The sequence below is a fragment of the Eptatretus burgeri genome, chromosome 7 (assembly GCF_056783735.1).
Source record: "Eptatretus burgeri isolate ZD-2024b chromosome 7, Ebu_testis_v1, whole genome shotgun sequence".
Taxonomy (NCBI): Eukaryota; Metazoa; Chordata; class Myxini; order Myxiniformes; family Myxinidae; genus Eptatretus; species Eptatretus burgeri.
In genome coordinates, this window is record NC_140967.1 from 99,977,105 (window position 1) to 99,992,648 (window position 15,544).

At 44.6% G+C, this 15,544-nt stretch overlaps 1 protein-coding gene across 3 annotated transcripts in view; it reads left to right on the forward strand.

The window, feature by feature from the left end:
- DROSHA (drosha ribonuclease III) overlaps window positions 1-15,094 on the forward strand; it is a 91,888-nt gene extending 76,794 nt beyond the window's left edge. For 2 of the 3 annotated variants that reach the window (XM_085889862.1, XM_085889861.1), the window contains exons 27-32: window positions 5,433-5,568; window positions 5,730-5,812; window positions 6,069-6,172; window positions 9,931-10,023; window positions 14,764-14,810; window positions 14,889-15,094. In XM_085889862.1, the coding sequence (XP_085745988.1) occupies window positions 5,433-5,568; window positions 5,730-5,812; window positions 6,069-6,172; window positions 9,931-10,023; window positions 14,764-14,810; window positions 14,889-14,992 (567 nt within the window). In that variant the 3' untranslated portion in view covers window positions 14,993-15,094. Of the gene's footprint in view, window positions 1-5,432; window positions 5,569-5,729; window positions 5,813-6,068; window positions 6,173-9,590; window positions 9,667-9,930; window positions 10,024-14,763; window positions 14,811-14,888 lie in introns of all 3 variants that reach the window. The other variant, XM_085889863.1, reaches the window with a different exon arrangement.
- The last annotated feature ends 450 nt before the right edge of the window (window positions 15,095-15,544 follow it).

Below are 15,544 nucleotides of genomic sequence, written 5' to 3' on the forward strand. Positions count from 1 at the left end.
AATATTTACACTGAATTCCTGTTTCTACCAATACACACTCATTTGAGGTGAGACGTCAACGAACCTGTCATTGACGGGTACCCTCCTAGTACATATATATATATATATATATATATATATATATATATATTCCGGAATATATATATTCCGCTGTGGCGACCCCTAACGGGAGCAAGCTGAAAGAGGAAGATATATATATATATATATATATATATATATATATATATATATATATATATATATATATATATATATATATATATATATATAGTTGGGAGTCGGGTGAGAAGACCACTCGGGGGGGGGGGGAGCTATCTCGGCTCCCATCAGACCCCCCAGAATTGTAGGCCGTCGCACACAGATAATTCCGTGACGCTGCTTAACCGACCGTGGATGCCAATAACTCAACCATGTGACTTAGGGTCCTCCGTCTAGTTAATCCGGTTACCTAAAAATAATCACGTGATGTAATTACTGGGGAACACGCCCTCGGTACGCCTTGCCCGAACCGGATCACTCTACCAGACCGGATCACTTTACCAGATCGGATGCAGACGAGCGACACTGCCAACGACGTACCAGCTAAAAGGAACGGATTGTTGGGAATAAAGTTCCGGCTAAGCTCGGATTCGGACCATGCTGGATCAATGGAAGAAAAGACAAAAACGAGCAGGGAACATTTCTAATAATGATTTATTTACAAGCAGGCAAGGAAAGGTATGTGGTATGATCAAGATTTATTGGAGTGTGTAAGCAGAGATAGGGGAGAGAGGTGTGGTGCAGCTATAAACGAGCAACTTATAAAAGCGGACGCAGAGCAGACCTAACCCGAAAATAATAATAACAATCTTCTGCAGGCTTACTTGCATAGACAGGTGCCAGGACACACACACACACACACACACACACACACACACACACACACACACACACACACACACACACACACACACACACACACACACACACACACACACACACACACACACACACACACACACACACACACACGTGTGCTTCAAACAAGTGGTAAGATTCTTTTGCGTTTCAGTATATTATATATATTTATATATATATATATATATATATATATATATATATATATATATATATATATATATATATATAATATTCTAACCATTGATTCACTGACTCACTGGCATATTAATATTCGGGATGTTCTGGGTGATGTCGAAAGCTCAAATTTTGCCTGCTGATGGACATTAAAACCAATACACCAAGAAAAATCACAGAACAATCAGAAAGCATCCGTAAATGAAAATATAAATAAATGAAAAAAAATGCAGGTGAGCGATCCGAGACAATGGGGAAGCACGGTAATGTTGCATGCCGATGGACATTGAAGCCGATACATCAATCATGGAACCGTCAGAACGTTACCGTAAATGAAACAATAAATAAATGAAAAAAAACAATGAAAGCTCAAATTCACGTGAGCGACCAGAGACAATGGGAAAGCACGGTTCATTATTGCTTACAATGTGTAAGCATACCCTGCTGATATATACATATATATATACATATATATATATATATATATATATATATATATATATATATATATATATATTTGTTACGGATTTCAAAATCCGGTCTGATGAATGCATCCACACATCCAGGTCCACAGACAGTTATTTCCTTAAATGCATGTTCAGATCAGCCCCATCCCCATGTCTAATGGGATCTTTTATGTGATGCATTGAGAAGGGTAAAGGATAGATCCCTCTCCTATGGGAAGCTTTTTTTTTTTTTTCAAAGGGAACACACATTTCTTTCACGAGCTCTGAAGCCCGCCCCCATTCTTCCTCAGCTACAATCTTTCGTGAGCTCCAACGCCCGCCTTTTTTGAGAGCGCACGGGTCGACGTTTTCAGATATATTTCAGGACGTTTTCGCTTCACGGACGACTTTCTGGTGAGCGAGACGATTCTTCCCCCCCCCCCCTTCCCCCTGAATTATCTGCTGGGTACCCTTGTCTTTGTTTCGCTGTAAGTAAGTCAATCCCCGATAAGCATCTGCTCTTTGTCCCTTTCCTGGCATTTTGATTGATTTTGCTTTGAAATTAGTTCTTTATTTACCTCAGCAAATAAGTTCTTTTTATTTATTTATTTTATTGTTAATAAATTATTTGTCGATTTCCAACCTGTCCGTGTTTGTCCTTTCCTTCCATTTGTCTAGCATTGTCCAGGCTGAGATAAATTGGGAAGTAATTGCCACAGATGTGACCAAAAAATCGTCGGCACGCACCAGCGGTTAAAACGCTCGGCCGCTCTTATTAAAATCTAATCGAGATAACATTGGTGTTTGCCGAGGGCGCGCTCCCTGCTCAGGTAACCACTTGACCTCGAGTTAAATGGAATAATTAGACTGTGGACACTGGAACTCGTGGTTGACTGGGTGGCGTTCGTGGTTTTAAAGCAACCCACCGTACCATAACGTTAATTGTCAGCGGTGGCCCTAGGTCCGGCTCGACCGAGGACAACCGGGGATTAAACCCACTGAGTGACAAGCTGGTGTCTCGGTACCCGTGGCTGCAAAAAAAAAAAAATAAAAAAAAAAATATATATATATATATATATATATATATATATATATATATATATATATATGCAAGTCTGGAGACTGCGATGGCTCACGAGGAATGTACACGGTTCGCCTATTTTATTTTTTGACCTTCGAGGGGACGCCACTGGCAAACTGGCGGCAATTGGGGAAAACGTAAATGATGAAAGTTGTAGTACTCGAAGAGCACGACTTGCATACCAACTTTCATTCGAAACAGTTGAAAACACTAGGAGCTCGATGCCAATTTTATTAATTTTTTTAAGTTCGTGACCTTGTGACCTCGACCTTGGGACGAAAATGAAAAATTGAGCTCCGTGGGGCTATGCAGGTGCCATTGGGCTAACCAAATACTGAAACCCCTGCCAGATTCGATAAACCCCCGAGGAGATGTAACTTGAAAGCGGCTACCCCCTAAAAACACATGTTTTTTGGGCGTGGCTCCACCCATAATGGGCACAGCATGCCCATTCTCAGGAAAACACAAGTAGATCACGATATAAATCTCACACCCAAATTTTATCAAGATCGGATCAAAACCCACAGAGCTTTGCTCGGGATAGACAGACAGACAGACACACACCCATAACGAATATAGTGGGCACTTCCTGACTCGTGAACCAATATATATATATATATATATATACATGTATTCATACATACGTAGTTACAGTTGTGGAAAAGGACCCCGGGATTTCTGACTTAGATATCTCATTCGTAATTGTTTTGTCAGGTTACCTTTCCCTCGTATTGGGGATGGGGAAAATGCAATGATTGTGAGCAGGTTCCATCCCCATTGTGATTCCCCACCTTCCTGAGATTCCTTCCATCCATCCATCTCCACCCGTTCATCCTAATCCCTCACCCTTCCCCTCTCAAACCCCATACATTCCTGGAAACCGCCTCTTCATTTAACCCATTTCAATCCCTCCCATCGTTTATCCCTTCAAATCCTTTTTTTCCATCCTTCCCCACAGTGAAAATCACACCAACACCACAATCACACCGACACCACAATGAAAAGCCGACATTGGCGCTACAATTCCAATGATGAGTTCCACGGCGCTGCAATTCCAATGGCAAGCAAGGAACATGATGTCACACTGCAGCAAAGGAGAGCCAGTGGGAGAATGACACCAGCGGGCGAGGGGGTGCAACCACCATCCTTCCCCCCCCCTTAATCCCTGCTTAGTCCAGTGCCATTATAAGCTGGAGCGCACTGAAGATTGTGGCACTGTCTGACTTGTTGGGGATCGGAACGGGACCTGTAACTGCCTTTCTGCCACCTGCCTCTACGAGCTGCACGGGAGCCAACAAGTTACGCTGACCAAAGGGTTCCAAGGGCAAATGGAAGCACACAATTGTTGGGCAAAGCGGCTCTAACCACACGTACACGTGACCCTCCCGACACTGCATCCACATACCACTTCCTCCCCTTCCCTTCCCTCCACCTTTGGACCAATGCAAACAGAGGCTGCACCCAAGCCTCAAACTTTTCTTTCTTTCTCTCTACTCTTCCTGGTGTGAGTGAGGCGCATCTGTCCTGTGTCTTTGATAAGTAAGAGTGTTTAAGGGGATCTATAAGTGCTTCGGGGTTAAATTCTGTTCTTTTGTCTCTGAATTCTGTTTCTACTTGTAAATGACTGTGCCTGTAAATACGTGCCTTTTTCATGAATCTGGAACATAACCGTTCCAAACCTGCTCGATTGTCTCTTTCTCCATTAGTTTGACATAGCATATGTAATAAATAGACAGGACATTATACCTCAGGAACTTGCTCCACGAGTTTAACCAACCTCCCACCAATGGTTTTGCTTAGCCATACATAATAAGTTGACAGGGTGGAAAGTCGAGAGCATGGTTCCCCTGTTGGGATAACTAAACCACCAGTAAAGTAACTTGATAATTGGGTGCTCAGACCCTGCGAGGTTGAGTTTCCTCAACCGGCATCTACGGTGGCTCAGCGACCTGTCGGGCTGCCGAATTACCTGTGACTTGTCAATTTCAGGGTCGGAGGTCGAGTTGCAGGTCCGAGCAACCCCTTCATGCACCCCGAACCCGTAACTATTATATACGTTGACAAAGGCATAGAGCACATCTGCGTCCTCCACTCAATGTGGTATGAGATATGTATTGCATCGTATCTTTGGTTCATGTAAGCTTCAGCATTTTGTTGAAATAATTTTGTCTCTGATGCAGATTGTTGCAGTGTTGGAGGTTTTTCACACTTTGTAGGAATCGAATTGTTTACCTGTCATTTGTTCCGTTTTTGGGGATAATCTTTACTGCATTTTGGGCCAAATTATGGGGGTTTTTTGTGGCTGTTTATTCAGATATAAGGGATGCAGAATTCAATACTAAAATGCAAACAAGTGCGAAGCCAGACCAAAAGACTTTGTGTTCCAGGTTGAGAGACATCAGGACAGCCATGAAGGCAAGACAAAGGATGAAACAATTCCTTCCTTGCCTCGATGAGGTGGCACGAATGAGGTGCCACCTCTAGGTGGCACACGCTTGCTTGAATTAAAACTGATTTGATCTATTCTTCATGCTGCGTTTGTGAAAATGTTTCAAAAAGTGGCGTCATGTCTGAGCAGCAAAAACCTCATTGAGAATTAAGGATAGCAACAATACCACTATGGCATGGAGCTGCTCGCTGGTGATGGAACGATATGGAAGTCCTTGAATGTCATCAGTAGTGATGAAGTGGCATAGCCAGTGCCATTGTCCTTTTAGGTCAATGATTGAATCACTGGCTCCTTGGAATGAGTTGCTCGTGAATCCTACCCCTTTGACATCCAGTATCGCTCCTAATCTTCAACCCAATCCCAACTTGTGTCCCAACCACAGTTGCTCCGTAGTTCGCTGGTCAACAACCGCACGCAAGCAAAGGTTGCACAGGAGTTGGGGCTTCCCGACTATGCAGTGAACAAAGACAAGGGACAGCGGCCCGTCCGCACCAAGGTCCTCGCGGACCTTCTCGAATGTAAGTTGACAGGTCCTTCAAACCTGTCACCTGGTGGTCAGTTAGTTGGGTTGAATCCCATCGTTGGGATTGTTACTTTAAGGATATGTGCATATAACTGAGGTTAAATGTAGGCTACTGTGATGGATTCTGCTAACGTTGAGACTTTCCTCTTGTTGCAGCGTTCATCGCCGCGCTATACATTGACAAGGGCATGGAGCATGTCCGCACCTTCATGAATGTGTGTTTCTTCCCCAGGCTCAAGGTTAGGTCTTTTGCACTTATGTCCTTTGAAAGACTCAAACCTTATATTCCCGGTTGAAGTCCGCAGGTTCCTGCTATGAATGTGTACAATGATAACGAACCACAAAATATGTTATAGAACAGCTTGCTTGGAGTATGTCAAGGAAGGTTAACACCTGCATTTGAAGTTGAAGGGAATTCCACTTTGGACAGAAAGGAATACAACAGAAGCCAGTTTCACTTTGTGTTGTATTGTAACGTAACACGTGCTTTGTTAGGAATTCATTCTGAACCAGGACTGGAATGACCCCAAGTCTCAGCTACAGCAATGCTGCCTCACACTTCGCACTGAGGGCAAGGAACCCGACATTCCTGTGTACAAGTAAGGATTTGCAGTCAAACACGCAGACATCTGTACAAGGTCTTATAACCTCACAGAGGGACGTATTGGTGTACATGTATCCCTCGATTCACGTTTTTTTGCACGATAACAAAACTGACCTTTTACGGCATGTTTTTTTATTTATTTATATTCGCATTTTTTGCTACAATGAAATCAAAATACAGGAAGCCCTTCAATATCGTGGGTTTCTACCAATCGCAGGCAACTTATTGTGTTGCGATTTCATTTCGACCAATCGTGGTTTTTGAACTGAGAGGAGTCATCGTTTGCATCCCGTGCGTGAACAGTTACCTTCCATTACGAGCTCTAAATGTAAAGCAATGGATAAAGTTAGTTGTTCCAAAAGGCAGAGAAAGGTTATGACGTTGGGCGAAAAGGTCGGGTTGCACATCAGTTGTCACGAGGAGAAAATGTGGCATCTGTCCAGGCCGCCATTACAAGGTCGATGATTGCAGGTAGGACATTCCCCATTGTACGCTTCCTCATTCGTAAACCTTCATTATCCTTCAAACTTAATAACCAAACGTTCATTTTCCCATTCCGTATTAGAACCTTATTGCCACTTAATTTCCAACTCCCAGATTCGAACCCCCGTTCTCAAACACATTCTTGTGTGCAGCTCATGAAACAAATCGAGCCAAAGGGATTTATAACGGAGCAGGTTTTTAACACCAATGAGATGGAAGATATCTCGTACCTTGGTCCCGACACAGGGAAGATCGTGGTTCAAGGTAAGGCAATTAGGTATCGTGTTGCCCTTCACCACGGTGGGTTGTGGCAATGCTGCAGTCACCTCAGTTGGAAAGTTAATGCTGCTTTCCCGTTCGCTGAATCACTTTCCCCACTCACCGTTCCCGTGCTCCCTCCACTCTCCCCCCTCTAACATCATCCCAAGCTAAACCTTGTGTTTTCTATTTATGGCAGAGTACAGTGCAAGTACGTAATATGTTTACCATCACCCACCTCGCCGTTTTGTAATCGATTTAAAAGGTAGAAGTCGTGTGTTTGTTTCAATAGGTCAATGTTTATTTATGGCTACCGTCGATCTTCCTCAATATCTTCTCAAAGCCCAGTAACCGAATCCCCGCTTTCCCACTGGCCCTTGGTTTCCATGATCGCAGTTTCAACTATCGCAGTGTTTTCCAGGAACATAACCCCCGTGATATTGGAGGGTTTCATGTGTTGTATTGTACAGTCGAGCACTGCACTCCTTTCGTGAGCCCCATCACAACCATGTGTATGATGCATCTGACAGCATCAATAATCGATCTTCCTTTGTTCGCCATCTTGTGCTTCTCCGTTGTGAAGTGTTCCGTCATTTAAAATCGGCCAGGGAATTCGAAGGTGGGTTTGGGGTGGATTAACGGGGGTAGAAAAGATTTAGGATTTGGAAGGGGGACGATAGGTGGTGCTGAATTTGTTTTGAAGGCCTGGGGGGAAGAATGGGGTTGAACAGAGTGAGGGAGTTTATTCCAAAGGTGGGGAAAAAGAGGAATGAAAGAGTACAGGTGAGCAGTAGGGTGTACCACTTTTGCAAAAGTAGTTGCTGGAATGAAGCACGATGTGCCTATCGATTCCACTAGTGAAGTTAGGTGATCGACCAAAGTTTGAAAATTTTCCCGCCTTTTTTGACCGCGGGCCGCCATTTTGAAATTTCAGGAGAAATCCATATTTTTGGAAATAATATTGATTTTTGAATATTTTAAAATATATATTTCTCTGTGTTTCGATGGCCGAATGCACTTCAGTCGGCACCAGTATGATAGTAAGCACCCGTAAGTATTATTCACAACTTGTCCCAACATTTTGAGAAGGGGTTGCCATTTTGGAATTTCACTGAAAATCCCATATTTTGACAATTATTGCATGGCACATTGTGAGGCATTTACAGAATATCAGTAGTAGCATTTTCATAAAGACATTATTAATAACAAATGAGAGCATGATCAATTAATTATGAGAACAACCAAATATGTTTTAAGCAACATGGTTTTCATATATGACAACATAACAATCCAGCAAACAAGCAACCACACAGATATCTTATAGAGAACATATCGTTTGTTGTGTATTGTCTGGGTAAAGCTTCCTGTGCTCTTCCACGCACTGTTGCAATGCTTGACGTTGTTTCTCATCATTGCACATATGAATAAAGTCAGACACTAGCTTAATTCCTCTTTCAGCTGGATCATTTACGACACGCAAAGAATTAGCACTTTCGCAAAATTTTCTGTAACTAGCGAACTTGTCCCACAAAGCCACAGGAGCCCTGACCATTGGTCAGTCAAGGTTTATCTGCAAGTACACAAAGAATAAATAAAATAAAAATTTCATTAGATATACACAAAATATACGATTTTCACTGAATTTCCAAAATGGCAACCCCTTCTCAAAATGTCGGAACAAGTTTGTAAATAATATTTACGGGTACTTACTATCATTATAGTGCCTACTGAAGTGCATTCGGCCATCTAAACACAGAGAAATATATATTTTAAAATATTCAAAAAAATCAATATTATTTCTAAAAATATGGATTTTTCCTGGAATTTCAGAATGGCGGCCCGCGGTCAAAAAAGGCGGGAAAATTTTCAAACTTTGGTCGATCACCTAACTTCACTAGTGGAATCGATAGGCACATCGTGCTTCATTCCAGCAACTACTTTTGCAAAAGTGGTACACCATAGTGAGCAGTGATTCGTGATTTTGGTAGTTAAAAAAAAAAAAAAAACGATCATTAAAATCATTGTTTTATTTAAATTGAAGTGCTGTTTTTACTTGTACACTGTTCAATGAATCCTCGTTATACTTGCCATTTCAGGTTTTTGTTGACATTATTTGGAACAGTATTTTTCTTCCGTTATGCTGTGAAAGAAAAGATAACGTGTGGGAGACGGAAAATTTAAAAGTTGGGGTACCGTTCCCACCACCATTATTGTGCACACTTCAGCTCAGTGGCCTGCAACACCTGGACTATGGCTCCGCATCGCCCAATGATCAATAAACTCGAACATTCCGAATGATTATATTTTGACCGGGATACAAGCAACGATCCGCTTTGCTGGTTGCATCATCGCTGAGGCACAGCTGTGCCACTGATAATTACGCTGCACATTGGGGCAAGAATTTAAATTTGACCGTGGTACCGGTGCGCAGTGGTCTGATCGATTCCAGAGGCACTCATTGATCCGACCTTTTCAAACTTTTAAATTGTGCACCGTGATTACAAAATCAAAATTGCAAACTTTTTGGATGCTTCCTACCATTTGGCAGATTTCCATTTTTGTCCCGAATTGGTCAGTATTTCCATGGAATAAAAATGCGTTTCCCTTGAGCTTTTGATCTGAACAACCAAGGGTGATTTTTATTCATTTTATATTATCATTCCCTGTTGCAGAAGTACTACTCTCGATAACTCCAGATCACATCGATTCCGCTCGTTTATCTGCACATCTCTCATCGCCGATTCAAAAGTAATACTTAAAGTACATCCAATAAACCTCTTTCAGCCTTGTATTCCAAACACTGCAGTTTACATTACAGGGTTTAGGTCATGATGTCAGGCAACAGAAACACTTAAGAGTTGATGACATTTGAAAATGTTCTTTGCAATGTTAAAAAAATTGTTCAATTTCACGTGAAAGGTTCTTAAAAATAAAAAATACTAAAGGAATGGACAAACCATTTCTGTGTTTTTAAGTTTTGTCAAAGGTCATGTGATGCATGCGTTTGTTCAGGATCCTGCAGACCCAGGGTCCATCCCATGCACGTCTCTACACTGCAGCAGTCTACTTCAAGGGAGAACGATTAGGCTGTGGCTCTGGACAGAGGTATGGCTGTTTTCTCTTCGTGCAAAGGGTAGTAAGGAAGTGTATACTCATGCATGGTTATGGGTATGGTCACATGGGGATTTACTCAAACATTAGGCGTTTTCCTGTTGGTTGTTTCCATCTGAGCACAGTTCAATGGTTCTAGGATCCCCAGCTCAAATCCCATATATACTCTGGCATAAAAAAAAACCGAACGCATAGAATGTGTGATGGAATTGCATCATGCTATACTCGTTCAGCACGAATAACCCACGGAGCCTTTGGGGTAGAGAGGTGATAAGAGTCATTCTGAACAAATTTAAACGTCTTTCCAAGACACCAGCATGTGGATAGTCCACAAAACACACTGATAATTATTCTTTAACAATCCATTACAATGGCACATGTCAGAAAATGAGGAATCAAATCATTGGACACTTTCAAGCAGGGTCTTCCATTAGCCATGTTGTAAAGCTCTTTAAAACGTGAGGGTGAGGAGATAACTTTTTGACCTGAAAAGACTACTAAGCCACTAAAGACTAAAAGACTCAACAATAGACGTGCCAAGAAGTGGACGTTCCAGGATAACGACTCCGATCAGGACCGATACATTTGCACGACCCATCTACCCAATCGGTTTCAAACTGCACCGAGTGCTGCAAACACTCCCTGTACCTCGCTGTCGTTGAAAACATCTTGGGATGATGCGGTTTTATCCCCACCCTTGTTGAAAAAAAATGTTGTTTGTCCATCTGTCTGTTATGCCATCTCATCTTAAACGGTTGTGCAGAAATTCCACCAAACTTGCTAGTTATGATCACCACGTAGCATGAACACACGAGAGAAATCTCATTTTTGACCCCACCCCCTTGGGTGGGGTCAAAAGGGAAAATCAGGTCAGGTCAGGTATGGGAGCATGTGCCAGAACAGCGCGTCGCTGCGTCCACTTTCCGCCGGTACTCCAGGGGCCTCCGTCTGGCCATCCCCCAGGCAGATGCCAGGCCCATCCCCATCTCCTTGAGATGATGGTCAACCTGCTGCAACCATGAGGCACGTGGTCGGCCCACTGGCCTCCTCCACTCATGAGACTCCCTCGCTGAGAGAATCTGGTGAGCAGGATCAGCGTCAGGAAAACGAGCCACATGTCCATACAGCCGCAGCTGACGCTCACGGACTATGCAGGTAACAAATCTCATCCGAGTCTCTCTCAGCAACCGCTCGTTGGACACAAAATCCGACCAGCGATAGCCAAGGATTCTCCGAAGAGACCTGGTACCAAAGGAATTAAGTCTCCGTCTCAGATCCTTGGTCAAAGTCCAAGTCTCGCACCCATAGAGCAAGACTGGAAGTACCAAGGACCTGAAGACTCGGACTTTCGTCCTCCCGCACAGGAACCGGCAGCGCCACACCCCATGATCCAGTGAATCCATGACTCCCCAGGCCCGACCCAGACGTCTATTGACCTCCGGCTCACAACCTGCGGAGACATGAATATCACTGCCAAGGTAAGTGAATCTATCCACGACCTCAACATCCTCACCACAAACAGACACAGACAGGACAGCAGCATCCAAGATGTCACCGAAAGCCTGGATCTTTGTTTTGACCCAAGAAATCCGTAATCCCAACGGCTCCGACTCCTCATTCAGCACCTCAAGGGCCCCCAAGAGGATGTCTAAAGTCTCCGCAAAGATGACTGCATCATCTGCAAAATCAAGGTCCGAGATCTTGACATTGCCAAACGATGCACCGCAACTTGATCTCTCCGACATCCTCCCAAAAATCCAGTCCATACAAGTGCTGAAAAGTGTGGGGGCAAGTACACATCCCTGACGAACTCCAGTAACAACTGGAAATAAGTCAGAGGCGGTACCACCACACTTCACAGCACTCTCAGTACCAGAGTAGAGTTCAGACATCAGATCGATCAGTTTCGGTGGCACCCCACGGAGACCAAGAATCCTCCAGAGGACATCCCGATTCACTGAATCGAACGCTTTACAGAGATCAACATAGGCTGCAAGCAGCCCCTGCCGAAACTCTCGTCTGCGTTCAGTGAGGACACGAAGAGCAAGGATACGGTCAATCGTTGACCTCTTTGGTGAAAAGCCTGACTGCTCTGGACGCTGGTGCTCAAGCAGATGGTGGCGAACCCTATCAAGAATAATCCGAGCAAAGACCTTGCCCGGCACTGAGAGCAGCGTCACCCCTCGGTAGTTGGACAACAAGGCCCCTCTTCCAGTCAGTTGGGATGATGCCTGTGTTCCAGGCAGAGCACAAAACTGCATGCAACGACGCGAGTGCAGCATTTCCACCAGCCTTGAGAAGTTCAGCATGGATGCCACAGATCCCTGGAGCTTTGCCCCGTTTCAACTGGTTCACCGCAGCCCGTGTTTCCACAAGCGATGGTGGACCACAGTTGATTCGAGGGTCAGCAACAGGGATTGTAACACCCTTGACGTCCAACTCGACAGTTGGGGGATCAGCCTGGTACAACCGCTCAAAGTAACCGGCCCAGCGGGCCTTCACTTCAGACTCCTCTGTCAAGAGCCTACCACTCTCTGCTCGAACTGCAGTGCTCCGAGGGATGGGCTTGGATGAACGTAATGCGCGAATTCCCCTGTAAGCGGGACGAGAATCACCTGTCCACAGGTGATGCTCTACCCCCTCACAGATTCCTCGCACATAGGCCTCCTTGTCCACCCTCAGTGCACGTACAGTTTTACGCCTCAGCTCCCTGAACAGCTCAGCTCTGCCATTCAGCCTGGCCCTGCGACTCTGGTCAATGGTATCCAGTGTCCCTTGAGAGACAAAATTCTTCTTTGCCCTGCGGTGAACTCCAAGGCATCCACCGGCAACATCAAGGACGGTGGTCTTGAAGGTGCTCCACAACTCTTCAGGACCCCCCAAAGCACCCAGACCCCCAAGCGTCCACTCAGCCTGTTCGCAAACTCCTCAGCTACTCTCTCATCCCTGAGCTTGGCAACATCCAGCCTAGGCTGGGATGGTACCATTCTCCAGGATTTAAGGTGCAGCTTTAGAGTTGCTACAACAAGCCTGTGGTCAGTATTGAGGAACTGAGCACTCCGGTAGACCCTGCAGTTCTGGATCATCCTCCAACGACCGTCAATGAGGACATGGTCAATCTCCTTTGCCACACCGCCAGCGTTGGAATACCAAGTCCAGCGATGAGCTTGCGGGCGCTGAAACCATGAACCAGCCACCCTAAGTCCATGACTTCTTGCAAAGTCAAGGAACTTAGTGCTATTCTGGTTCATAGTTCCTGACCCATGGGGACCAACACACACCTCATAACCATCCCTATCAGTTCCAGTCGATGCATTGAAATCCCCCAAGACTAGAAGTGTATCTCGTCTGGGGCACTGATCAACCACAGACTCGAGTGTGGCGTAGAATGCATCCTTCACGGTGAGATCACTCGCCTCAGTCGGAGCATAAACAGAGACCAGGGAAATGACACCTAAGGAGTGACGAATCCTTAATCTCATAATACGCTCGTTGACCGGTGTTACTTCAATTATCATTGGGGTCAGCTTATTGGACACAGCTACAGCAACTCCTTGGGTATGGTAACCATCAGAGCGACCAGACCAATAGTAGGTGTAACCACCCACCATTATCTCGCCGCAATCCGGTCTCCGAACCTCAGAGAGAGCTGCAATCCCGATGTCCAAACGCTTGAGCTCAGATGATAACAGAGACAGGTGATCATCCTCTCTTAGGGATAGGACATTCCAGGCACCCACCCGAAGGGACCGCCTCAGGTTAACCCAAGGAGACCGCCGTCTGGTGGACGACACCTCAGCACCACTCCGACACACTCTCCCGCAATCTGACCCAGGGATGTTACCCCGTGGTTTCCCTCCTATCAAAGATTGGGGGTCCCGAAGGCTTTGCCCCAATCCCATCATCCGGTGAGCTGCCCTGCGAAGGGAAGCTGCACAGGAGGTACTCCCACGGAGTGGGTTTTCAGATTTTTTAGCGTTTTTGCGTTTTGCGGAATGAAGCGTTTTACGGTGGCTGGAGTGCAAATCCTGCCACCAACCTCCTAATAAGAAGTAACCCAACTGCAGGAGGACGTCCGCAGACACAGTTGGGCACTAGATATGGATGGCCGTTGGCTCACAAGGAGCTCCTCCGCCCTTTGACAGGTTTTCTTTTTAATCCTGCTGGGTGTCCATATCCAAACACCCTCCTCACCAGAAAACCTGGTGGGGGAGACGGTTTAGTCGCCGACAACCCGACCATGGAACAGGTTAGTACAGGTTTACATGGTACCTGTAGCAGGTCACAGATCGAACCTGACCTGACAACAGCGGTCAGGAAAGGGAAAATACCCCCCAAAAATAAATGATATATAAACACACACAATTACGGGCACATTTTAAACATTTTTTAATGAAACTTTGTACATTCAATCACCATTGGGAGACGCATGAAACATTTAACAATTTTTGGACGTGAACCCACCCCCCCCCCACAGTTAATTTCCCAGGGGGTGAGGTCTTAGCATCACAGAGGTCAAAATGGGGGGGGGATTAAGTCACAATTTGATAATGGGTCATTCCTGGTGGAACTTTCTGCCATCTAACTTTGCTTTCGGTTGGAAACGTGGGGATTTGCAACAGCACATCATCTTCTCTTAGATTTTTAAAATTTATTTTCGTGCTGCAGTTAAGCACCAAGTTCAGAGAAAGAATTTTCCATGCACCAAAATTACCCTCAATTCTCTCCTTTCAGCATCCAACAAGCAGAAATGAAGGCAGCAGTCGACGCTCTGGAGAAACGTAAGTCGCAATACATCAGCGATTTTAGAGATTACGAGGGTATGAGAAATGGGATCTGACTGCTTTGTGTGTCTGCAGATAACTTTCCACAAATGATTCATCAAAAGCGGTTCATCGAGAGGAAGTACAGGCACGAGCTGCGCGAGATGAAGGGGGATGAGGACAAGAAGGTGACATCCTAAGCACTGTTCCCTTTTTAGTTTATAACTCGTGCTGGAATTGACTCCAGAAAAACCTTTTATAAAAACAAATAAAATAAGAAAAAAAAAAGAGCACAGATTGCAGACCCTTGCCAAGACTTGTTTTGTGTGGTGTTTGTGTACTGGTGTGTTATGTTTGTGTACTGGAACTGCCACTTTATAACTGCTGGCAGTGATGACCGGGTACGAAGATGTCCCACTTTGATTGGACACCTGACCCTAACCCGTGATGTTTTAATGATTATTCAACCGAATTTAGAATGGGATTAAAATAAATTAAATTCAAATCAAATGGAAGACCAAATCGGTACAGTCCTGCATTGGAGTAATCAGAACGAACCCAAACAAACAAAAAGCAAAGATGAAATCATCAGGAGGAACCTGGATAGGATTCACATTTCAGCTGCCACTCCTCTACCCTATCCACGCACAGCCACGTGAGCCTTTTTCAAAAAAAAAAAAAAAAAAAGCAGGTGAAAAAAATTAAATAATTCTGGATGCCAGACCATGCGTCCAATCAAGTTGAAATTTAAA